At 41.2% G+C, this 25114-nt stretch overlaps 1 protein-coding gene across 1 annotated transcript in view; it reads right to left on the bottom strand.

The window, feature by feature from the left end:
• The window catches only part of CACUL1 (CDK2 associated cullin domain 1), a 64631-nt gene extending 41994 nt beyond the window's left edge, over positions 1 to 22637 (bottom strand). Inside the window, exons 1-3 of the mRNA XM_082853997.1 lie at positions 22095 to 22637; positions 1084 to 1210; positions 97 to 199 (exon numbers count right to left, since the gene is read on the bottom strand). Of these exons, the coding sequence (XP_082710123.1) occupies positions 97 to 199; positions 1084 to 1210; positions 22095 to 22455 (591 nt within the window). The 5' untranslated portion in view covers positions 22456 to 22637. The remainder of the gene's footprint in view (positions 1 to 96; positions 200 to 1083; positions 1211 to 22094) is intronic.
• Positions 22638 to 25114: the final 2477 nt, after the last annotated feature.

Raw genomic sequence — 25114 nt, 5'->3', positions numbered from 1 at the left:
TCAAATGAACAAGCCTCCAAAGGTATAATATACAAGCTAATTCCAACCAGTTAGAAAATCCCAAAGTAGCTAAAACCAATACCATAAGTTCTTTACCTGCAGCTCCTTTGAGACTCTTTCTAAGTGATTCGTTATCTTTTTAATCAGATCACTATACATCTGTTCCGAGTGCTGCTGGCATACACATTTATACACACAACTGTGGGGAGGAGGGGAGACAGAAAAACCACGTTAATGATTTTAAGGTTGAAGCACTTAATTCAACCTAAGGTTAAGGCATACCCTCAATATGTAACCACTGGTCAAATAATTAATTCAGGCCTCAAAAAGTGACTAATTGCAACTCTTAAAACAAAAAGTTATCCTGCCCCAATCAGTGTTCATATGGAAGAGACATTATCACCAGCTACAAATAATCTTTTTGAGTATTCTATTAAATGTTTTATCAGTATTAGATAATCTAATATTGGGTGATTATCTGAGAGTCTGACTATGATAACTACTTATAAGCCAGTTTCTCTCTCGTTTTAATGAATGTCAAAATAAGGAAGAGAGTGACAATCAGCAGGTTTCTAACTAACAAAAACGTTTGCTGTGTAACCTCTTTGTGCATCACTTGTGCAGAACAGCACAGTTGTCACTTCCTCCTCTTGTGACTGGGCTGATCTCACAACCCACCCCAGTCCTCATTGATTTGCTACTTCATTTACCAGGAGCTGGGAAACAAAATAACCAAAGATAGTTAAACTTGTGTGCCACAAACATCAACAGATTAAGCTAACATCTCCCTGTGATACTAAAACTACAAATTTTTTGTCTTTTTCCACTGACCTCTATAATTTCTGCATTATGTATGGTGGGCGTGGCAGGCTGAGGTAGGATTAACACTATCTTCATTTGAAAACCAATTCTGAAGCAAAAAGTATAAATCAAACCCCCAATGCACAAGTACGGAACATATAAATAACTTACAGAGCCTTAATGTAGGTATCATATATTATATGCATACAAACTGTCATAATTCAAGTTGCTGTAAACTTCACTATACCCTCTAAAACCCAAGCAAATTAAATCTTGACTTACCTGTATATCTGTTCATAGGATATGGGGATATAGTCGCCAGGACTCTGAGTTAAAAGCTGATCTATGGCACCATCCAATTTTGGCCAGTATGTGCTCTTATAATCTTCAATAGTTATAACATTCATTACTAAAAGTAAAAAGTAAAATTAATATTACTATGTGCCACATGTAAAATAAACACAAATCAATTTTGCATTCTCAAATTCCTCCCACTTACTCTCTGATTTTACACTGACACTGTGTCACCTAAATACAACTCAATTATTATCCCATTTCCAATTTCAAAAATCCCAACCTGGCCAGGGATTTTAAGCAGCCATTAATTATGATTTAAAAAAGAATTACTATGAATCTGTTCATCTTTAAAAATAAAAACAAAACAGCAATTATCTCTGGTTCCCTTTCCCACTTTCCGTTATCAGTGGAGAGTTCTTAACATGCACTGACCCTCAAATACACATTGCCAACGATGTGACAAGATGGCCTATGCACGAACCACGATAAAGTTCTGGGAAACTATGACCTCCAATCCATCTTTACAGACAGCTCTGGGAAATCTACCTAGGGAAAGGACTATGGAAATTAAATTCCAAATGCTACAGTGCTAAAAACTCACAGAGATTTATCGCACCACCAGTACCTCCTGGACATGACTACAGCTCTGACTCAGGCTCTCCCTAGCCTATCCTTTAGAAAAGCCCAACAGAAAAAAAAATGTGGATGAACTGGAGCCTTACATTGAAGGTGTACCTCATTCTTAATGGCTGGCTCTTATTCCTCCATGATAGATTTAATAAAGCATTTGTAACAGGTTGTCCTAACAACTGTGAAATCCAGGGGTGATGGGTGCTTCACAACAATGAAATGCTAATGTTAAAAAGAGCTACCCAAAGCACCTAAGATACCCTGTGTCTTATGAACCATGGTAGGAGCTAACAACTACTGGATCAGCCATTTTACTGTTTATTTTCATCAGAAACTCAAGAGCAGAAGGTTGACTTCCCCAAGTGCACACAGCTAATCACTGGCAGAGGTACCAGGTAAAGCAAAGCCTTGACCTAGCATCTTTCTATCACACTACTGATTTCCAAATTTTAGTCATTCAAGACGTTTCTCATGTCTATGTGCCACCTATATCATGTTTGTTTAATATTTTCTTTAAATCAGTTCACTTTTTTTTTTTGCTTAAATATACTTAAAGGACACTTGAGGAGTGAACTATTGATTTACACAACACAGAATAATCTTAAATGTATTCTGCTAAATCAAAGAATCAGACCAAAAAGGCTACATATGGTAAGACTCTCACTTATTTATAAAGGCATAACTATAGGGAGGAAAACAGATCAGTGGTTGCCAGTGGGACTGGAAGGTGGAAAGAAGGACTGTCTGCAAAGGGGAAGCAGGAAGGAATTTTTAAGACAATGGACTCTTCTGTATGGAACTGCGGTAGCGGATACACTGTATACATGTATACACATGATACATGCATTTGTCAAAACCAACAGAACTATACACTATAAAAAGTACATTCACTGTATGAAAAAAAACACAAAGTTTCACCCAGGATGTAGTGGTAAAGATGGAACGGCAAACTGTGGCAAATGAATCTAATTCACAAATGAATCACACAACCCACACTAAAAAAAAAAATAGGAAGAAAATGGAGAGGAAAGGAATGTTTTGACTACATAGAAGACTAAAAACAGAAAGAACTGTACATGCGTGTGCATACACAGGCACACACACAAAAGGGAGAAGGAGGCCAGATGCTGGAGGGCCTTATGGGCAATGGAAAGACTTTGCCTTTCACTCTAAGATGAGGACATGTGGCAGGTTTTGAGCAGTGATGTAATCTGACTTTGATTTTCTATGGATCATTCCAGCTTCTGTACTAGAAATAAACTAAGTTAGAAGGCTGTGAGACGATGGGGGATTGGAGTAGGTGGTAGCAGTGAGGGCAAGAGGAGAGGTCAGATTTTGAATATATTTTAAGGTAGAGCCAACAAGATTTGCTGATGGTTTGGATGTGAGATGTGAGAGAAGGGTCAAGGATGACTCTAAAGTTTTTAGCCTTCAGCACCGAAGGATGGGGTTGCCGTTGACTAAGATGACGAGGATGTAGGAGAAGCTGAAACTGTTGGTACCCCACCCATTTACAGTGATCCACAAAGGCCACTGTCAACACCTACCATTATTTGCCAGTGTTCTCTCTGGCTGCCGGGGTTGCTCTGCCTGAAGGAGAGGCCAGTTGGAAGTTCTAGAGAATTAACACCCCCAGGAGCCACCATCAAGTAATGACTAATGAGAACTCAGTTTAAGTACCCAGCGTCTCCCTTTACTCTGGGTGAGTATGCACTGACTCCCAAGTCCCCACTGGGATTCCACTCCAGTCGCCGCAGTGTTGCCTTCTTTATGGCTTCCTTACCATCCCTGTCTCTGTCTCCACACTCCTGCAGGTGCTTCCTAGAATCACCCCCTTGTGCATAAAACTACTCGCACTTAAAACAAAATAAGAATTGATCAAAAACAGAAAAGTAGTGTCATGTGCAATACAGAAATAAACACAGTGTTATTAAATTCTAGCTAGGTCCTACTGCCTTTAAAGGTTCTGAGTGAAGCTTGCTTTCCCTGTGAATAAAGGAGATCGGCAGATGCTGAGAAGTGTTACACGCTAGCTCCAAAATACCACCTTTCTGCTTTCAGAAGGATTAAAAAAAAAAAATTTTTTTTTAAGTAACTGAAAAACAAAGAACTTTCTCACTATGTGATTCTAGGTTATTGAACCTCCTATCAAGTGTTTACCACCTAAACCACATCATACACCTGCTCTACACCAAACGCTGGGAATTAAGGAAGGTAAGTGACAAGCTCAGAAAGAAATCTTCAAGTACTGAAAGCCAAGAATGAACACACCAACCCCATGGGTTCCTGGACCACTCGGTTCAATTAACTCCACCCTGTGCCGTGGCTGGGGAGACATCTGCTTCCCAAGCACACGTTTCACTTTGGCAAATCTCCAAGTCAAAGATGTGACAGAGGAAGAAGAACCTAAGATGTGAAGTCCCGCAGCTGTAAGGACAGAATGAAGTTCCACAGAAGCAATGATTTCTGATGCCTCTCAGGTGTCTTTCATGTGGCATTAAAAAAAAAAAAAAAAACTGCTCTGGTTTTAAATATCTTTGAAAACACACTTTCAAACCAAAACGAAAAAGGCACAAGTCACAGTAGAAAATCTTAAATCCTATTTCCACATCTAAAAAGAAGCTATATTTCCACATATATTTTGCTTGAAAAACAACAGAAAACCAATTGACTTACATGCTAGCTATTACGGAGTGAATGTTTGTGTCCCCCCAAGACTCATGTGTTGAAACACTAACCCCCAATGTGATGGCATTAGGAGGTGGAGCCTTTGGGAGGTTTTTAGGTCATGGGGGCGGGGCCCTCACATGAATGGATTTAGAATCTCTGGAGAACTCCCTCACCGCTTCTGCCACGTGAGGACCCAGTGAGAAGATGGCCTTCTATGAACCAGGAAGCAGGCTCTCTCACCAGACTCTGTATCTGCCAGCGCCTTGATCTTAGACTTCTCATCCTCCAAAAACGTGAGATATATAAGCCACCCAGTCTATGACAGTCTGGTACAGCAGCATGAACAGACTAAGACACTGGCTAACGTGACTTTCTTCTCAGGAGCCACCCAATCTTCACCACAGTAGCAAAGGAAAGCAGAACACAGAGAAGCATCTGCAGAGCTACAGGGCGTTCGAAGAACGAGCACTAGTTGGTATTCATACACTTAGCCAAAGATTAGGAAGGTTTTTCATACCAATCTGTGGTCAACACTTAAAATGACAATCCAGAAAATGTTAAGATATTGAATTTCTTGCTAATCTCAACCCAATCTCTGACTTAAAACAAACAAAATATATCAGCTGTTTGGTTTATCCAACATTTGACATGCACAGCCTCACAGTGTGTGTATGTGTGTGTGTGTGTGTGTGTGTGTGTGCGCGCGTACGTGCAGTCCTGAATTCTAAAACTAGATCCTCTAGCTAGAGAAATGTAATCAATCGCCTTCAACTTTGCCCACAAAAAAGTTCAGACTAACCAAAAAAAATATGAAACATGGAACCTAAACAAAAATGAAATTACCATTAAATAACTACATTTTACCTAGGTTAGATTTTCCAGCTTGAAAAAAGTGCACTATTTTTTTTTAAAGAAGGTATTCTAAACTCAAATGCCTACAAGGCCCAGGCCATTAACATAAGTGAGTAAAACAGGCCTGGTATAAGAATAAAAAAGAGCAGTGAGCATTTCAATGAGCTGGAGAATGCATATGCCCTCTAGAGACATTCAAGTTCACAAAATGTAAAAACCCTCAGGTTGCCCTCATAACATCACGCCACAAGGCTTAAACCTTGAAACTCATATGATAACAAGCTCACACAGCCTCAGTTCTATTGAGAAAGTACTACAACTTACCTTTACTAAAATAAAGTGAAATAAAATCTAAAACACATGGAATAGCTGGAATCTAAGGTTCAGGAAATACTATCAGACTGCTAATAAATGAGAAACTATTAGGGATATGTAATTCATACCAGACAGGAATAAATATGTTCAACTCTCATACTTTGTTATCCAAGTAACTTATCAACACTTGACACATTATGTGTTTATTATCAATCTTCCTCAAACTACACATAAGCCCCTTGGTGAAGGAATTCAGCGCTAGAGCCCCAGCTCCAAACTATCATATGATAGGTATTCAATAATGTATGTGAAGTAAATTAATTTAATGGAAGTCAAAATAAATGTTTAATATAAAAAGTCCAAGGCATACTACTTATTAGTAGCTCTGGAATTAAAAATTGAAGTGCATTTGGTTTCACACAGGCTAAAGCAAACCAGGTAAGCCCTACCAGATATTCCTTTTGAGTTTTTTTTTCTTGTTATTTGTTTGTAAGGGGAGGATATATTCAGAAACTATAGCAGGTATTATTAATTCATTCTTGGTCTACTGCAAAGACTGGCCACTACCTACTATCAGTGGCTCTCAAAATCTGATACCAGAGCAGCATCAGCATCACCTGGAAACTTGTTAACTTAATGTAAATGCAACCTGCCAGGCCCCAACCCAGACTTAGGGAGTCAGAAAAGTGGGGAGCGTGTAACACGTGATACAGAAATCCATTTGAGCCTTCCAGGTGATTCTTTTTTTTTTTTTGCGGTTCGCGGGCTTCTCACTGTTGTGGCCTCTCCCGTTGCGGAGCACAGGCTCCGGATGCGCAGGCTCAGCGGCCATGGCTCTCAGGCCCAGCCGCTCCGTGGCATGTGGGATCTTCCCGGACCGGGGCACGAACCCGTGTCCCACTTCATCGGCAGGCGGACTCTCAACCACTGTGCTACCAGGGAAGCCCCCTCCAGGTGATTCTTATGCCGGCTACTTTGAGAAACACTGCCTAATGCTCCTATTCAAGCTCAGGACAGCCAAGGGTCACAGGTGCTCCTCTGTTCTCCATTGCTAGCACGTGGTTGTTGGTTCCGAAAAACTCGAACTGGAGAGTCAAAGGTGTAAACGTAGCACAGAAAAAAATTTAAAGGGCAGCTAGGAACTGTTTTATGTCCAAAAAGCATTAAAGTTCTACTCTTCCATGTCCCTTCTCCCCACCAAAAAGGCCACTTTCATTAAGAACTGGCTCCTTAAGAAGAATACAGTATTGGCAATTATGAAATAAATGATTAAGCCCAATTAAACAGGCTAAATTGTGTCTCAAACATAGTGACCTTTCAGATTAATTGTAACTAATTACAATTAGATAATCTGACAGATGGACTAGTAGAAAAAAGCTCTGGGCCTTCCTTTTAACTCTGGCTAGGGTACGTGCTCTAAGAGAAAAATTACGACTTCTTGTTGTCACAGCAAGCCCATAACAATCTTGTAAATCTGTGTGGTCCAAAACATTACCACCTGGTAGAATATTATTCTTCCTCCAGCACAAGGGGATGTCTGAAATCTTTCAAGTAATGGACAGAGAGAAGCTGAAGGCCAAGAACAAAGCCTGCAGAATGGGGAGAAGCCTTTGGGAATAAAGAAAAAGATCAGTCAGAGTGGAAGAGAATCAGAATCAGAACAAGGCTGTGTAGTCTAACAAATAAATGGAGTTTTACTCTTTATTTAAAAAAAACAAAATCCCTGTTACTTATTTCTCTCAAAAGGAAAATAATTTGATCCTGGCAAAGGAAAAAGTAACACTTAGCTGCTCCTAAGAGAACTGCCAAGTTGGGAAAAAAATAGTAATAGAGGTGACCAAATCCTTTAAAGATCCTTTTCCATATTAGGGGGAAAAAAACAAAAGCTGTGCCAGCTACTCGGGTATATTTTGACTCGCCAGTAAAAGATGATATAGCTAATGTCAAGTCCTAATGAAGCAACTGTTTCTGAAGTAGGCTAAAAACTTTTAAAAGTTATATGCTCTATGGGGAGTTTCTAAGTTTTAAGTTCTAAATTGCATGTGTTTGGGAAGTTTCTAAGTTATAGGGTTTGGGGTTTAGGTTAAGTTATATTTATATAAACAAATAACTAGATAACATTTTGGTCCAGATAAGGCTTATAACATACTAACTATATGAAACCATATAACCTGCTTTGCCTTGTTTCAAATGACATGTTTCTTTCCCCCAAACACTGTAAAACTTGTATAGAAAACACACTCCACTGTTGTTTTACTGCTTAGAAATGACACATTTCTCAAATTGAGGAAAAAACAGAACAGTAGAAACTTCCTTCATCACTACTATCTTAGAAAGTAGCTGCAGTGACCTACCAGCAAGATTGAAATCTATCAATACATTACTTTAGAATAGTTACTGCACATTATTCTACAATTACAACATCACATTTGAGCCTGTGACACAGTTCTCACTATGAACATGTTATGAAAGTACATATATGAAAAGGTCAAGTGCTATCAAAACATCCATTATGGCTCCAACTCCAACTAATCCAGAATCTCACAATATTCAAATAGAAAGTATCTGCTCAATTGTGATTACATATGTGCAAACCATGCTAACTGCACATCTGCCGTAGTTCTAAAATTGTTTTTCCTGCAAGATTTCAACAAGTCAAACTCTCCATGGCATTAAGACCAGGAAAGTAACTCTGAAGTAGCAGCATAAGGCAGTGTGTGCTGAGGTGGAAACACCAATAGTGAGCTAATCTTGCCCTGCAGGACCCTGAGAAATTCAGGACCTAAGGACAGGATACAATGAGCGAGGTTTAGAGGCAGAGAGCTGGTGGCTGGAGTGGGAAGGGTGAAGATTGGTTGCAAGTCTGTAGACTAAACAGTAAAAAAGACAAGAGTTATCCTGCACAGAAACTGAAAGGTAAAAGCTTGGGACTCCAGGACAGATACATGGCGGGTGGGTGTGTGGGTGTGTGGGAAGCACAGGGCTGGCAGATTTAAGTAAAGTCAAAAGTCAAAATAAGAAATGTTCAAACATCTAACCCTGCTCCTTTTCTTTAATTCTAGAATGCCATCGGCCAGGAGAAGTGTCTTTACTTCCTGCCCCACCTACCCAACCCTACCATTCTCCCAGAAAGGAAGAAGATCCTTCCCTAGAGAAACGGAACAGCCCCAGAGAAAAGACATTCACATACTATTTGGCAGTTCCCCAAGAATAGCAGCTTTGCATCCAATTAACCCGAAGTGAAGCCCAACACTTACACTTGGCAAGGTCCCTTGTAAACACTGAACTACCAATTAGCCTTTTTCACTTTTAAATACGAATAGACAGCTAAGGATCACGAATATTTGCAAAGTCTCAGACATCAGAGATCAAAACAAACAAAAACTGCAAAGATAAAAGCAAAGAACTAAAAGAACAAAAGAAAACTTTTTAAAAAACCTATAATTACTATGCTGAGAAGATAAAAATTAGTAACAGTAATGAAAAAGGAGAATTCCAAATGCTCCTAAAATTAAAAATATATAGCCATTGTTAAAAATCCAAAAGAAGGGCTTCCCTGGTGGCGCAGTGGTTGGGAATCCGTCTACCAATGCAGGAGACACGGGTTCGAGCCCTGGTCCAGGAAGATCCCACATGCCACAGAGCAGCCAAACCCATGTGCTACAACTACTGAAGTCCGCGCATCATAGAGCCCATGCTCTGAAGCGGGAGAAGCCAGCACTCCACAACGAAGAGTAGTCCCTGCTCACTGCAACTAGAGAAACCCCGCATGCAGCAATGAAGACCCAACACAGCCATAAATGAATGAATGAATGAATGAATGAATGAATAAATAAAAGCATTTATCTCATCATAAATGCCTTTATCATAAAAAAATCGAAAAGAAAAAAGTAAACACCTAGAAACTCTCCTAGAACATTAAGAGAAATAAAATATACTAAAAAATAGTTAACAGACTTAGAAGATCAAAACAGGAAATTCAACATTTGACTACCAATAATTCCAGAGAAAAGGGAGAAGAGAGAAAATGTAAAGGGAGAAAAACACTGACTCATTTACCTAAGAAAACATCCCAATAATTTTCCAAAGGGAAAAAAAGACCACACGCAAAATAACAAGAATAAAAATGGCACCTGAATTCTCCACTGTAACACTGCAAGCTTAAAGTCAATGAAGCAACACTTTAAAAATTACTTAAGGGGGCTCCCCTGGTAGCGCAGCAATTGAGAATCCGCCTGCCAATGCAGGGGACACGGGTTCGAGCCCTGGTCCAGGAGGATTCCACATGCTGCAGAGCAACTAAGCCCATACACTGCAACTAGTGAGCCTGCGCTCTGGAGCCCGGGAGCTACAACTACTGAGCCCATGTCCCACAACTACTGAAGCCTGCGTGCCTAGAGCCAGTGCTCCACAACAAGAGAAGCCAACGCAGTGAGAGGCCTGTGCACCGCAGTGAAGAGTGGTCCCCACTCGCTGCAATGCGCAGCAACGAAGACGCAATGCAGCCAAAAATAAATAAAATTAAAAAAAAATCATTAGGTAAGAATTCTATACCCAGTCAATCAAGTGAGCATTTTTATATATTCAAGACCTGATATTATTATCCATACACATTTTCCCAACAGACTGCCAGCAGATATGTTCTGTACATACACACACATACATGGAAACACACCAGTAAAAAGAAAGACATGAAGTGAGGTGGCCAAGACGGCAGAGTAGGAAAACCCTGAACTCACTCCTCCTCCCATGGATACACCAAAATTACAGCTACTTACAGAGCAACTATCTATGACAACGGCCTAAAAACTAGCAGAAAAGATATTCCACAACTGCATACCTAAACAAGGAACCACAATGAGCTGAGTAAGAGGGGGTGAGACGCGGTATTGTCAGGACTCACAACTCCAGGTCAGCGATCCACGAATGGGAGGAATATCACAATCAAAGAGGTTCTCCCCAAGGAGTGAGGATTCTTTCTGAGCCCCACATCAGGCTCCCCTGCCCAGGGTTCCTGCATCAGAAAGATGAGCCCCCAGAACATCTGACTTTGAAAACCAGCAGGGCTTATGTCCAGGAGAGCCAGAGAGCTGTAGGAAACAGACTCTGCTCTTAAAGGGCATACGTTAAATCTCACACACTTCAAATCTCAGCACAGAGGCAGTAAATTGAAAGCAGCCTGGGTGAGACCCATGTGCTGATCCTGGAGAGCCTCCTCAGGAGGCAACTGGAACTCCCCCTGGGGATGGAGATGCTGGCAGTAGCCATTTTGGGCAGTTCGTTCTACCAAGATAACACAGCACTGGCAAGTGACGTTTTGGAATCCTCCCCCTAGCTTATTAGCACTGGGGGCTTACCCGCCCACCAACAGGCCAGCCCCAGCCCCAGGGCCAGGCAGACAGCTGGGAAGCCTACCCTGCCCTCCAGCAGCCCGGCAGCCACTGCATGAGGCAGGGCCTCACAGTCAGGCTGGGGGCCAGCCCCGCCTACCAGCACACCCACCGTAGCAGTCCTGCCATGAAAGAAGGGCACAGGCAGCCCTACAGGGGCACCCCTTGAGCATATAGCTCTGGTGACCAGAAGGGAGTGTGCTACTGGGACCCACTGGATGTCTCCTACATAAGGCCACTTCTCTAAAATTGGGAAATGTAACCAACCTAACACAGAAAACTGGGCAAAACGAGCAGACAGAGGAACATGTCCCAAACAAAGAAACAAGACAAAACCTCAGAAAAAGAACTAAACGAAGTGGAGACAGGCAATCTACTCAACAAAGAGATCAAGGTAATGATCATAAAGATGCTCCCTAGCCCAGAAGAGTGGATGAACACGGTGAGAATTTCAACAAAGAGCTGGAAAATACTGAGAACCAAACAGAGCTGAAGAATACAATTAACTAAAATTAAAATTACACTAGAAGGAGTCAACAGTAGATTAGATGACACAGAGTAACAGACTGTGATCTGGAAGACAGTAGTAGAAATCACCCAAGTTGAACAGAAAAAGAGAAAAAATAATTTTTAAAAATGAGGATAGTTTAAGAGACCTCTGGTACAACATCAAGCATACTAACTTTATGGGGTCTCAGAAGGAGAAGAAAGGGGCAAAGAACTTGTTTGAAGAAACAGTAGCTAAAAACTTCCCTATCCTGGGGAAGGAAACAGACATCCAATTCCAAGAAGCACAGAGACTCCCAAACAAGTTGAACTGAAAGAAGTCCACGCTAAGACACATAATAATTAAAATTGCAAAATTAAAGATAAGGAGAGAATCTTAAAAGCAGAAGAGAAAAGCAACTAGTTACATACAAGGGAACTCCCATAAAGACTCACAGCTGACTTCTCAGCAGAAACTTTGCAGGCCAGAAGTGAATGGCATGATATTTGCAAAGTGATGAAAGAAAAAACTTAAAACCAAAAATACTCTACCTGACAAGGTTATCATTCAGATTTGAAGGCGAGATAAAGAGTTTTACAGACAAGCAAAAGCTAAGAGGTCAGCGCCACTAAACCAGCTTTACAAGAAATGATAAAGGGGTTCTCTAAGCAGAAAAGGCCACAACTCAAAATATGAAAATTATGAAAGGAAAAATTTCACTAGTAAAGACGAACATATAGTAAAGGTAGTAGATCAGCCACTTATAAAGTTAGTAGGAAGGTTAAAAGACAAAAGTAGTAAAATCATCTAAAACCACAATAAATAGTTAAGGGATATACAAAACAAAAAGATGGAAAATACAACATCAGAAACATTCAACATGATGGGGGGAATAAAAATGTATCGTTGTTAGAAGGCATTCAAACCTAAGAGATCATCAACTGAAAACAATCACATATGTATATATGTTGTACCATATATACAGCTTAAGATACGTGGTCAATAATATTGTAATAACTTTGTATGGGGAGAGACAGTTACTAGATTTATTGTGATGAACATTTCATGATGTATGCAAATGTCAAATCACTACGCAGTACACCTGAAGCTAACATAATACTGTACATCAACTATATTTCAACTTTTAACAAAACTTTTAATAAATAAATAAATAAAAAGGAAGACATCAAGTAACAATCATTCCACCTGTTGGGAAGTCCATGAGTGGCAACTGTGGGCCCTAAGAAATAAACAGGAACAAGAAGATTAACAGCTCCACAAGCAGACAAAAAGGAAATACTGATTAACTGAGCATTTCAAAAACACCAGTGACAGGTATATGGTGGATGTGATAAAGATGTTGAAAAACTTTAAGAATCAGTTTTTCAAAAACTATGCAAGTATAAACAAGGCAACTTAATAGCAGAGTTTGATGTGAAAGAAAATGTAATCTGAGTACACTCCTGGCCCTTCAGTGATTATTTAGTTGTAATGTAAATATGGTTTATTTTGAACCAAAAATTGTGTTATTTAAAGAATTAAAGAGGTAAGGTGTGTAGAGGTATAAGAGAACTAAAACGTCGTGGAAATAACAGGTCAACAGGTAATATAAAACTAACTAATTAATTAATAACAATATTAGCACATTGAAATGTGTGGATAAATACCAGAAGAGACAACTAAATGAATTAAAAATAATTGACTCTGGGTCACAGGTCCAGGAATGGGAAGGAACAAAGGAAGGAATCACTGATTTTCATTATATATCTTTTTATACAGTTTAAGTTTTTAAAGTATAAGCCTATATAAAAGCAAAGTTCTGTGCTGTTTTGTTCGAAGACCAAAGAGTTTGGTGAAACTCAAATCCTCAGAAAGGTAAAAACAAATCTGGTGAAACTAAATTTTTGTATCAGCACTTCCAATATTCTAAAGTGCATGAAATGAGAAAGCTCAGCTTACCCACTGCCTACTGGACCTCTCCACCCAAATGTTCCACAGACAACTTAAAAAAGACACACACACACCCCTACCTATACGCCTACCATATCCTTATCCTCCCTTCTTCCCACCCAAATTTTACAGACTGTAGTCCCCAAATGTTTCCAAAGTCGGAAACCACCTCTCTTCCAATGCTTTATTTGTTCAGGCTGTCATCTCTTGCCTAGACTACAATAATTAAACCCCGTAACCAGTCTCTCTGCCTCCATTCTCTCTCCTTTCTAATCTATATTAACATGCTAAGACAAATTTTACCAAGTTGACTCCCTTAATATACTTCAGTGGCCCCTATTCCTGCAGAAGAAAATCCCATCTCTAACCTAGCATGCCCTTCGCATCTAGACCTTTCTATCGATCTAGGTTTAATTTGTGCCACTCCCTCCTCACACCCTATGTTCCTACAATAATTTCAACTCTGGGTCTTCCACACAGGCTTCTCCCTCTGCAAAGGAAGTCTCTTCAAGCCCAACCCTGCCACCTCGGTCCTCCTAACAAACTTTTATTCATTTTCAAAGATTCTTTTTCCCTCTATGCTACCATGTACATACATAACTTTACCACAGCACTTAATTATAATGTATCACAATCATCTGTCCATCAACCACCACACTAAACTCTGTCTCATTCATCACCAGAGGCTAAAATATTACCTTAGCATACAGAAGACGATAAATAAATATCTGTTTGGATAAAATGCCATTCTAGTCAGCACACCTGCAACTACAAATTACTTATCTATACTCTTAACTACAGAGGTTAATAGGCAAACAACTACAAAAGTAGGAAGAAAAATGGAAGGCCAGTTTTCCCTGCCAAGGCATATTATAAAAGAATATCCACAATCATTTTTTATATAGCATTTAACAGTTCACAACGTGATTATATATGGTCTGCGGCTTACAGAGTTACAGTTTAAAGAGAAAGTGAACAGCATTCATTTTCTTTAGGGATTTGGGACTGGGCCTTACATAAACATTACGATGGCTTTCTCTTACAGTTTCATCACTGTCACTTTGTGCTTCATGTCAAAAAACGGCAACACAAGATCCCCAATGAGATCCTGAAATTTGGACAATCGATCGATACCATAGTGATGCCTGCTGCAGCACAACTCCACTAAGCTGGAAGGCAAGAAGATACCAAATAACCACCACGGATGCTGCGAACAGTGCATATTTTAAGGCCTGAATACATTAACTGATTCACTTGTAAAAGAATCAACCAATCTGGAAACGCAGGTAGGACCTGATCAAGTAGAGCAACTTTAGTTAGGATTTACTAAAGTCAGTTAACACTTTCACTAAATTCAAAAGTCAATTTTAACATACTTCTGAGTCATTAATTTAAAGAAAAGAATAATTTCATTGAGTTCAATTAAAAAATACTGTGAAAATTTTATTCATCTGGAGAAGCTTTTGGTGCAGTGGATTCATAATTATCCTGAGATCATGGCACAGTACCATCAGTCAAGCCAAGATCCCACCCCACCCCCCTTCCATCTAGCCATTCAGTGCCCTTTATCCTCACGCTCCAGTCCCACCTGCCCCAACACATTCAGACAGGGAACCATTCTAGCCTGTTTAATATATCTGGAATATAAACAGATGTGACATATGCTACATCTGAGCAGAGGCTTTAAAAGCCATTGTGTGTTGCTGTCCACTCTCTTCTCTTTGCCTCTGCCAAGAGTGACAGGACCCAGAAAAGAGCTGCGCTTCAGAATGAGATGACATGTAAAAAGCCACAACCGTCAGCCACTAACACAACATGAGCAAGAAATAAGCCTTTGTTGGTCCATAAGCTCCTGAAATTTGGGGGTAATTATCAAGCTGACTAATGTGCAATGAAAAACTGAACTAAGTGATTACACTTCCCAAATTACATTCCATCAATGAGATACATTTGAATGAGATTTGGACAGATTATTGCTGCTGGTGGTTCTGGCAAGTAAGGTTAGAGACGCCAGAATTTGTGGCAGCCGAACTCCAAGTTCCAGTGTCTGGTCACCAACTTCAAGGATAAGGGAGGCAAGTGTGACGATGTAAGAATGGCGGTGGTGGCTGCAGAAGCAGCAGCCTGTCCTCTGGAATGCAGCTTTAGGCGAGCAGCCTCACTGACTTCATACCTCTGACCTTTCCGACAATTTACAATGGACCCAATTTCTGCTATTTGATCTCCTGTTGCTTTAGATACCTAGAGTATTTTCTTGCACTGAACTGACTGATTAAAGTATTTGGTACCAGAGGAGTTACAGGACACAGACTCTTAAAAGCTAGGAACCTGGCTTTAGTTTTCCAATCTACTTGGATTTAAAGGCAATGATGACATTGCCACCATTAGATAACATAATACTAATAGTACATGGCATGTAGCAGCAAAGAATTACTTACCACCTGTAGATACCTGGAATAAAGTTCTTCTTGAAGAAAACAGCATGGCAGACTGCTAAGTGCATTATGATGGAAAAAAGAAAGACAAGGACTGTGGAGTGGGCTGATTCTGAGGACAGGTGAAAGCTTTAAGAAAATGATTAACTCAATAAACAGAGGACCGAAGAGCATCCATGAATGCATAAAAGAACCTCTTAATTGTTATAGGTATAGGGTTGATACAGCCAAAAATCAAACAGAGTGATTCTGCAAGTTACAGAATTACCATATGAAAATAATCTCTTAAGTAAAAGTTAGGGCACTGATTGTGAAATGATAAGACCCTGAGGCCTGAAATGGGGTGGAGTTTGATCAATCTGAGAACCCTGACCTCACAAAACTCACTGAGCCTTCCCTACCTGAGAAGCACCCCTCCCACCCAATATGAGGCTAATCTTTACTTGACTGAAGTCCCTGCTCCCCTGCTGTAATACTGACTGGAGCCTTGCAAGGGAATGCAGATTCTCCTCACGCCTTACTCCAAGCAGCTCTTACCGCCTCTAAACCTCCAACTATTATAAATCAAATTTCCCAGGGGAAGAAGCACCAAATCTAAACAAACAGGAGCCAGCCTTCATTCCTAAAGAACTACAGGCATACCTCATTTTATTGTACTCTGCAGATACTGCGCTTTTTACAAATTGAAGTTTTGTGGCAACTCTGAGTCTAGCAAGTCTATCGGCGCCATTTTTCCAACAGCATTTGCTCACTTTGCATCTCTGTCACATTTTGGTAATTCTCGCAATATTTCAAACCCTCTACCAGCGAAAAGATTATGATTTGCTAAAGGCTCAGATGATATTTAGCATTTTTTAGCAATAAAGTATTTTTCAATTAAGATATGTTCAATTTTTTTTTTAGGCATAATGCTATTGCACACTTAACAGACTATACTATACTGTAAACGTAACTTTTATACGCACTGGGAAATGAAAAAATTTGTGTGATTCACTTTATTGTGATATTCACTTTACTGCAGTGGTCTAGAACAGAACCCATAATATCTCTGAGGTACACCACTGTGGACTCTCAGAAGACATTAAGAATTCTAAAGACTGAAACATAACTTTAGGTAAGACTTAAGTTATCAAAAGGAATATACTTACTGAAGATTCTTCATTCACTGCAGTATCTCAAGAAACCAGATATGGTTATAACAATTTGCTCAGTTAACTGACTGAAACCTGGACTCAATGACAGTCTATGTTAAAAACAGTTGGAACTCTTGCTGAATTAACAACAGATTAGACACCAGAGACAACACAGCAATAGAAACTATCTAAACTGAAGCAGAGGGGGGTGAAAAAGCTGAAAAAGATAATGAACAGAGCCTCAGTGATTTAGTGTACAATAACAAGTGGCGTAACATATATGCAACTGAGGGGCATGGGGCAGTAATTCTGAAAAAATATAAAATGAATGATAATGTTCCAGATTCGACAAATTCTAGAACCCCACAAATCCAAGAAGCTCAAAGGACACTAACAAGAATAAGCCTACAGAAAACTCTACCACAAGGAATATCACAATCAAATTAAATTTGATTTAGTGAAAGATAAAGTGAAAATCTTAAAAGCAGCCAGAAAAAAAGGACACACTACTAGAGAGGAACAAAGATAAGAATATTCAGACATTTATTAAAAGAAATAATGCAGGCCAGAAGACAATGGAAAGACATCTTTAAAGTATTGAAAGGAAAAACAAAAACAAAACAAGATTATCAATCTAGAATTCTATATCCAGCAAAAATATCCTTAGAAAATGAAGGTAAAATGCTTTGGGGGACAAACAAAAGCTGAATAAATTCAAGGCTAAATCCCTTGGCAATTTTGGGCACTGCAAATATCTTCCCTAATTCTTTCATCTGTCTGTCACTGAATGAAAACCTTTAATTTTTATATAATCAAAGTCATTACTTTTTCACCTTTGTAAGTTTTAGGAGATAAAACTTTCCCTAGGGAAAGAGCTTCTTCAACATTGTCTTCCATTAATTTTATAACTTTTCCTTTCACATTTAGATCTTTAATTATCCATAGTTCATCCCATCTGTGGTGGTAGGTTTTTCTCCATAAAGTAAGCCACTCTTCTAGCAACATGACTCCTTTCTCTGATGATTTATGATACCACCTTTATCTTAAGTTCCTGAACATATAGGTAAGTCTCTGCTCTCCAATTTGTTCCCCCAGTGTATTTTTTAGGTTCTTGCACTTATACTAGTTTCTATTACTATAGTTTTGAAACAGTATCTTAACCTCTGGTAAGGCAAGCCCCCACGAAAGCAAAACTTTAAGACTGATTTAGTTATTCACAGACTTTATCCCACCTGCCATATAAATTTTAGATCAGGTTATTGAGTTTGTCAGACAAACCAACTGGAATTTTGACGGCAGTTTAATCAAATTTATAGATTAAAATGGAGAAAACTGGGGCTTCCCTGGTGGCGCAGTGGTTGAGAGTCCGCCTGCCGATGCAGGGGACACGGGTTCGTGCCCTGGTCTGGGAAGATCCCACATGCCACGGAGCGGCTGGGCCCGAGAGACATGGCCGTTGAGCCTGCGCGTCCAGAGCCTGTGCTCTGCAAAAAGAGAGGCCACGATAGTGAGAGGCCCGCGTACCACAAAAAAAAAAAAAAAAAAAAAAGGAGAAAACTGACTTCCTTACAACAATAAGTAATCCAATCCCAAAAGCATGGAAAGTTTTCCCATTTATTTAGGTCCTCTTCTAGCTCCTTATTAAAGTTCTCTCCTTAAAGATCTTATGTACTTAGGGTAATTCCTAGAGACTAGTTTTCTTGCTATTATTGTATACAATATTTACTTTTTTTAAAAAAATTATTTATTTTATTTATTTTTGGCTGTGTTGGGTCTTTGTTGCAGCGCGCAGGCTTTCTCTAGTTGCGTTGAGTGGGGGCTACTCTTCCTTGCGGTGCGCGGGCTTCTCATTGCGGTGGCTTCTCTTGTTGTGGAGCACAGGCTCTAGGCATGCGGGCTTCAGTAGTTGCAGCGCGTGGGCTCAGTAGTTGTGGCTTGCGGGCTCTAGAGTGCAGGCTCAGTAGTTGTGGTGCACGGGCTTAGCTGCTCCACAGCATGTGGGATCTTCCCAGACCAAGGCTTGAACCCGTGTCCCCTGCATTGGCAGGCGGATTCTTAACCATTGTGCCATCAGGGAAGCCCTACAATGTTTACTTTTGATTACCTTTACTAATTGGTTATTGCTAGTGTAGTAAATGCTACTAACTTTTGTAGGGTGATCTTAAGTCCAGTAACCTTGCTAAACTCTTACTAGTTCTAATAGCTTCTCTTGATTCTAATGGTTCTTCTAGATAAGTGATATTATCTGCAAATAATGAGTTTTATTGCTTCCCTTCTTATACTTATACTTTTAATTTTTCTCCCTGTAGTGTTCGTCAGAACCTTTCTTATGTTAAACAGTAACAATGACAGAGGGCATCCTTATCTTGTTACTGATCTTTTTATTTATTTTTTTGCCATGCCACATGCAGGATTAGCTCCCCAACCAGGGTTTGAACCCGTGCCCACTGCAGTGGAAGCGCTTAGTCTTAACCACTGGACCACCAGGGAAGTCCCTTGTTACTGACCTTAAAGTAAATGTATCTGAAATTTCTCTGTTAAGTATTACTATTTGCTGTAGGTGTTTGGTAATGACCATCATTTAGTTATCCTGCGTTCCAAGCTTGCCAAGAGTTTTTATCATATATGGGTGCTGCATCTTATCAAATAATTTTATGGTATCGAAATAATGATGAATTCTCTCCCTTTAGTCTATTTTTTTAAAACTTTTTAATGGGAATTTTCAAGTACATATACAAAAGTAGAGAGAATGATGAACCCATATACTCTCCTTTAGTCTACTAATAAGATAAATTACATTAAAAGACAAATGGATGTTGAACCACACTTACATTCCTAAAACAAACTCTATGGATCAAGGTTCTTTTAACACATTGTTGGGTTTGAAGAGCTAGTATTTTGTGTAGGATTTTTACATTTATGCTAATAACTGAAAACAGATGTATAACTTTCTCATATCAACTTTACCTAGTTTTGGAATCAAGATTTCACTAACTTCATAAAATGAGCTTGGCATCTCTCTCTCTCTCTTTTTCTTATTTCCCAGAACAACTTTTAAAAAGGAATTGTTATTTAAAAGCTCATTGCACCTCAATTATAAGATTATCTTCATCCAGAGTTTTTGAAAGGGACGTTTTACTATTTCAGTTTTTAGATATTTATTAGTCAGCTCGGGCTTCCCTGGTGGCGCAGTGTCTAAGAATCCGCCTGCCAATGCAGGGGACATGGGTTCGAACGCTGGTCCGGGAAGATCCCACATGCCGTGGAGCAACTAAGCCCATGTGCCACAACAACTGAGCCTGAGCTCTAGAGCCCGCGAGCCACAACTACTGAGCCCGTGTGCCACAAGTACTGAAGCCTGCGCGCCTAGAGCCTGTGCTCCGCAACAAGAGAACCCACTGCAATGAGAAGCCCGCGCACCGCAACGAAGAGTAGCCCCCGCTCGCCGCAAAGAGAAAAGCCCACACGCAGCAACAAAGACCCAACGCAGCCAAAAATAAAAATAAAATAAATTAAAAAAATATTTATTAGCTCAAGCTATCTACTTCTTCTGTTACCAACTTTCATAGTTTGTAGTTTTCTAAGAATTTACACATTTCCTCTAGGCTTTCAAATTTATAAACCCATAGCAATTCATAAAACTCTTCTTTTAAACACCTCATGTTTGTACCTATTTCCCAGTTATCACTTATTGTATTTGCATTTAAAAAATCGGAGGTCCGTTTAGCTTATTAATTTCAAAAAACAATCTTTTGGTTTGGCAAATCTTTCTTTTGTTCCTAATTTCACTAATTTTTGCTCTTAGCTGTATGCTGTTTTTTGAACTCTTAAAATGAACTTGGTTGAAACACTAAAGCAAGCTTCCTTCAGCATTTAGATAAGTCACCCTGCCACTGTGTCCCAGGTCTGGTTTCACTGCATAGACTTCAACACACAAATTATACAATATAAACATTATTTTCATGCACACATAATACGGAAAAAATCGTAGACAAATCTTACCAACCATACCTACATATGAATGTCTCTGACTAAAGCAGTATCTTGAAGGCAAATAAATAAGATTATGTGCTTGTTCCAAAAAAAAAAAAAAAAAATGTGTAAGGCTATGACTATACATCTGAACCAAGGCAGATATTTTCTTTGCACAGCTAACTGGACAATTACTGGTACAGCTTGATAAAATTAGCAACTAGAAATGAAATCTCCAGTTCTTTACCAGATGCCATTCAAAACTTGCAGTTATTAATAGGAGAGAAAAATCTCGCTATGACGGTCAATTTCCACCATCACCAGCCCCCAAAAATACCACTTAAAGCAAACGCACTTTTCTTTCTAGCTATGGAAGCATACATCCTTGGTTGGAGATAGTTTCGGTTACAAAACAGATTTTGGTCTTAAATCTTTCTGCCTGCAGTTGAGCGTTAGGGCAGATGACTAACATAAAAGTTCAACATTGACCACAATCTTAGATTTGGACACATACCGAATGGCTTATTCTTATGAGTGTAGACTTTGAAAAAGTAATTTTATACATTATTAGCTTCAAAACGGATGTCGCAGCTCCCACTGCGCTGCTGTTACTCAAGAAGCAACTCATACATTTCCCTATCGGGATGCAGAAGGCGTGCACTGGAGAAGGGAAAGAACGAAGCGTAGATATAGGTCAACTTTCTAATTCCTGACTTGTTTAACGCAGACTGGCTAAAAGCACAGAAACACAAGCGGCCAGATTTCTTTTTCCCCTGGTTGCAAAAAACAAACTGAAGGCCTCTCCCTAACGAAACTCGGACAGCCTTATTTTCCCTTCACGTTTGAGGGTGAAACTTAAGGGGGAACGGAGAAGAAAAGAGCTTCCTGATGCTGAGAGATAGCCAGTCATGATACGGCTCGCGTTTGTAGGAGAACTTGGGGCTGTGTGCGTAACCAGGCTGCTCTTTTAGGCCAGGTAATACAAGAAGCCAGGGCCGCTCCGGCGCCGGCCGCGGACACCAAACGAGGCGGGGGAGGGAGGCGGGGAGGGGAGGAGAGACCCAGGCCTGAAACAAAGGAAGCGGGATGGCCGAGAGAGAAGGATTCGGCGTCCGGGTGGGAAGGAGAAAAGCCAAGGCTGCAGACGAAAGGTTGTACTCACAGAACTTGGAGGTGGAGGTGTTGATGTTGATGCTGGAGGTGGGGGTGGCGGCGGGGGCCGCCTTGGCCACGGCGGCAGCCGCGTCGCAGCTCTTCAACATCATGATCACCCCATTCGGCTCCGGCGGTGGCCCCATCGGGAGCCCCTCCTTGGGGCCTTTCCTGTCCACGGAGACCGCAGGCATCGCCAGCAGCTGACCCCCCGGAGGCTCTCGGGCAGGGGCTGGGATCGAAGAGGGGGGCGGAGGGGGTGGGGGGGGCTGCCGGAAGCCGTCCACAGCGGCCTCCCAGTTGTTGTGGTTCTGGTCGTCCATCATCGCCTCGTAGCTGCCCCCCTCCTCCTCTTCCATGCTTTCCTCCATCCTGCAGGCCCCCAGCACCCGCCCGCCTCACAGGCACCTGCCGCCCGTCTCAACCCCAGGCCGGGGGGGGCACCGCAGCCTCCTCGAGCTCACATCGCCGAGGGCCGGAACGGGCGCAGCGGGGAGGGCAGCAGCGCGCCGGGTCTCTCAATCTTGCCCGGCCGACTCGTAGAGACAGGGCTGACGGCGGTGGGCGCTCCAGGGCTCCACTTAGGGAGAGGCAGCCGTAAAGCAGCAGCGCCCGTCACGACATTTTACAGCAGCTTCCAACAGGCAGCTGGAAAGGGCAGCTGGGGGAGCGGCCAGAAGGGCACGTGGTGCGAGGAACCAGCCGCGAGAAAGCTAAACGAAAAGGGGCGGGAGCTGTGAGCCACCCCAACGCAGTACAGCAGAGGTTCGCCCCGCCTCGGCTGGTCCCACGCGGAGAGGAACTGGGCAACCAGTCCGGAGGAGCATTCGTCGGCTCCGCCCCCGGCCCGGCCTCACGTGATAAGGGAGTTTGGCTGCGCACGCGCGTTCAGAGCTTGGTTACCAGGACGACGGGGAGATGAGCGGGCGACTGAAGACGCGCTTAAAGGCTGCCCCTCGGTCGGTGTGCCCCAGGCTTCCCGTCTCACCGGTGTTTTTCTCCCGCTCACCCAATTTACAGGGTTTCGCACTGCAGAGGGCCTTGCAGCCCCAGCTTTTGCTTGACCATGGAGCTAGGGGGCCAGTAGAAGCTCCGCTTCGCCATAATAAACGGGTGGGAGTGCCCAGGGCGGCCCTTGGCAGGATTGCTCTTGAGCCTCAGCCCACACGACCCAAACCCTCAAAATCGAGGAAAACAACCGGGACAGCAGAGTGGCTTAAAAAATAAATGTGTTTGAGCTATTCAAGAACTTTTAAAAAGTTCCTTAACTCTTCCGTACACTGAGGCCAGAAATTTTAAACTTAAAAATGCCACTCTCCGTATGCTGTTTCACAAATCTAACTACAAATTTGAGATTATGTATGAGAGTCTTGAGGGACAAGGAAGAAAGATTATGTAACTCTATTATAATTTATTTGATTCCTCTGAAATAGCAATATATCTATATATATATCTATATATATATCTATATATATCTATAATTTTATGCGGTACTCGGGCCTCTCATTGTTGTGGCCTCTCCCGTTGCCGGAGTACAGGCTCCGGACGCGCAGGCTCAGCGGCCATGGCTCACGGGCCCAGCCACTCCGCGGCATGTGGGAACTTCCCGGACAAGGGCACGAACCCGTGTCCCCTGCATCGGCAGGCAGACTCTCAACCACTGCGCCGCCAGGGAAGCCCTGCAATAGCAGTATATTATATGAGACTAATGAATCTTTATTTCTACAGATATGCAATTAGTGTGAAGTGAAGAATCACTTCAGTCACTGAGAAATTGTCTCTGATATACTTCAGTGTCCACATTTGTTTCATCTTCCCTACACATACTTTCCCAATATATTCTGCACTAAATGAAATGTTTTGACCAATCACTTAGAATGATTTAATTTCAGACAATGCTCCCTCATATTAATTAATGGCATATATGTTTTGAATTAGCACACGGTTTTGATTCTCTGGGCCTGGAACCGTACTAATTTTCTGGTCCTGGGACATTTTGGGAATATGAAAATAAATTTTTTTCAAGTAAAAGACACCTGAGTGAAATGCTGAGGAGGAAAAAAAGGCAACCTTAGAAGTCTATGCCCTGCAAGTAAAGAATGTAAGAGGAAAGACAAATTATAGTCTTTTTCAGACAAACAACCGCTGATAGTTTGTCATCAATAGACTTCTAAGGTGGGTGGGTGGGTGTGCCTAGATAACACTCAATACACAAGATATGAGAGTCATAAATGTGTCTCTAAAAATATGGTCACAAAATATATGAAGCAAAAGTTGACGGAAGTAGATGAAGAAAGAGAAATCTATCATCAGAGTAGGTGATTTTTACATATCTCTGTATCACATTGCAGTGGGTTGAATAGTAGCTCCCAAAAAAGATATCTCCAGTGTCTTAATCCCTGGAACCTATGTGTTACTTTATTTGAAAATAAGGTCTTTGTGGATGTAATTGAAGATCTTGCAATGAGGAGAGCTTCCTGGATTATCCAGGCGGAACATAAAACCAATGGCAAGTGTCCTCTTTAGAGAAAGGAGGAGGAGATCTGAGACAGAAACAGAAGAGGAGAAGGCAGTGTGACCACGGAGGCAGAGGTTGGAGTGATGCAGCCACACTCCGACACCACAAGCCTACAGCCACCCAAAGCCAGAGGAGGCAAAGAATGAATTCTCCCCTAGAGCCTTCAGAGGGAAGGCAGCCCCGCCAGTGCCTTGATTTCAGACTTCTAGTTTCTGGAACTGGGAGAGAATACCTTTCTGTTGTTTAAAGCCACCCATTTGTGCTAATTTGTTAACAGCAGCCACAGGAAACTAACACACAGATCAAAGGGATCAGAAAATCTTTAAGGGACTAGAGGATTTGAACAACACAATTACCAAGCTTGATTTAATGAATACATATAGAATATCGCACTCAGCAACTGCAGAATATACTTTCCTTTCAAGAATATGTGAAACATTACAAAAATTGAACATACTGGGTCATAAAGCAAGTTTCTCAACATGTCTAAGGACTGGTATCATAGCAACCGC

This window comes from Leucopleurus acutus, assembly GCF_964270905.1.
Source record: "Leucopleurus acutus genome assembly, chromosome: 14".
Classification (NCBI taxonomy): Eukaryota; Metazoa; Chordata; class Mammalia; order Artiodactyla; family Delphinidae; genus Leucopleurus; species Leucopleurus acutus.
The sequence above is the reverse complement of the archived record's forward strand: the minus strand, read 5'-3'. Positions and strand labels throughout refer to the sequence as shown.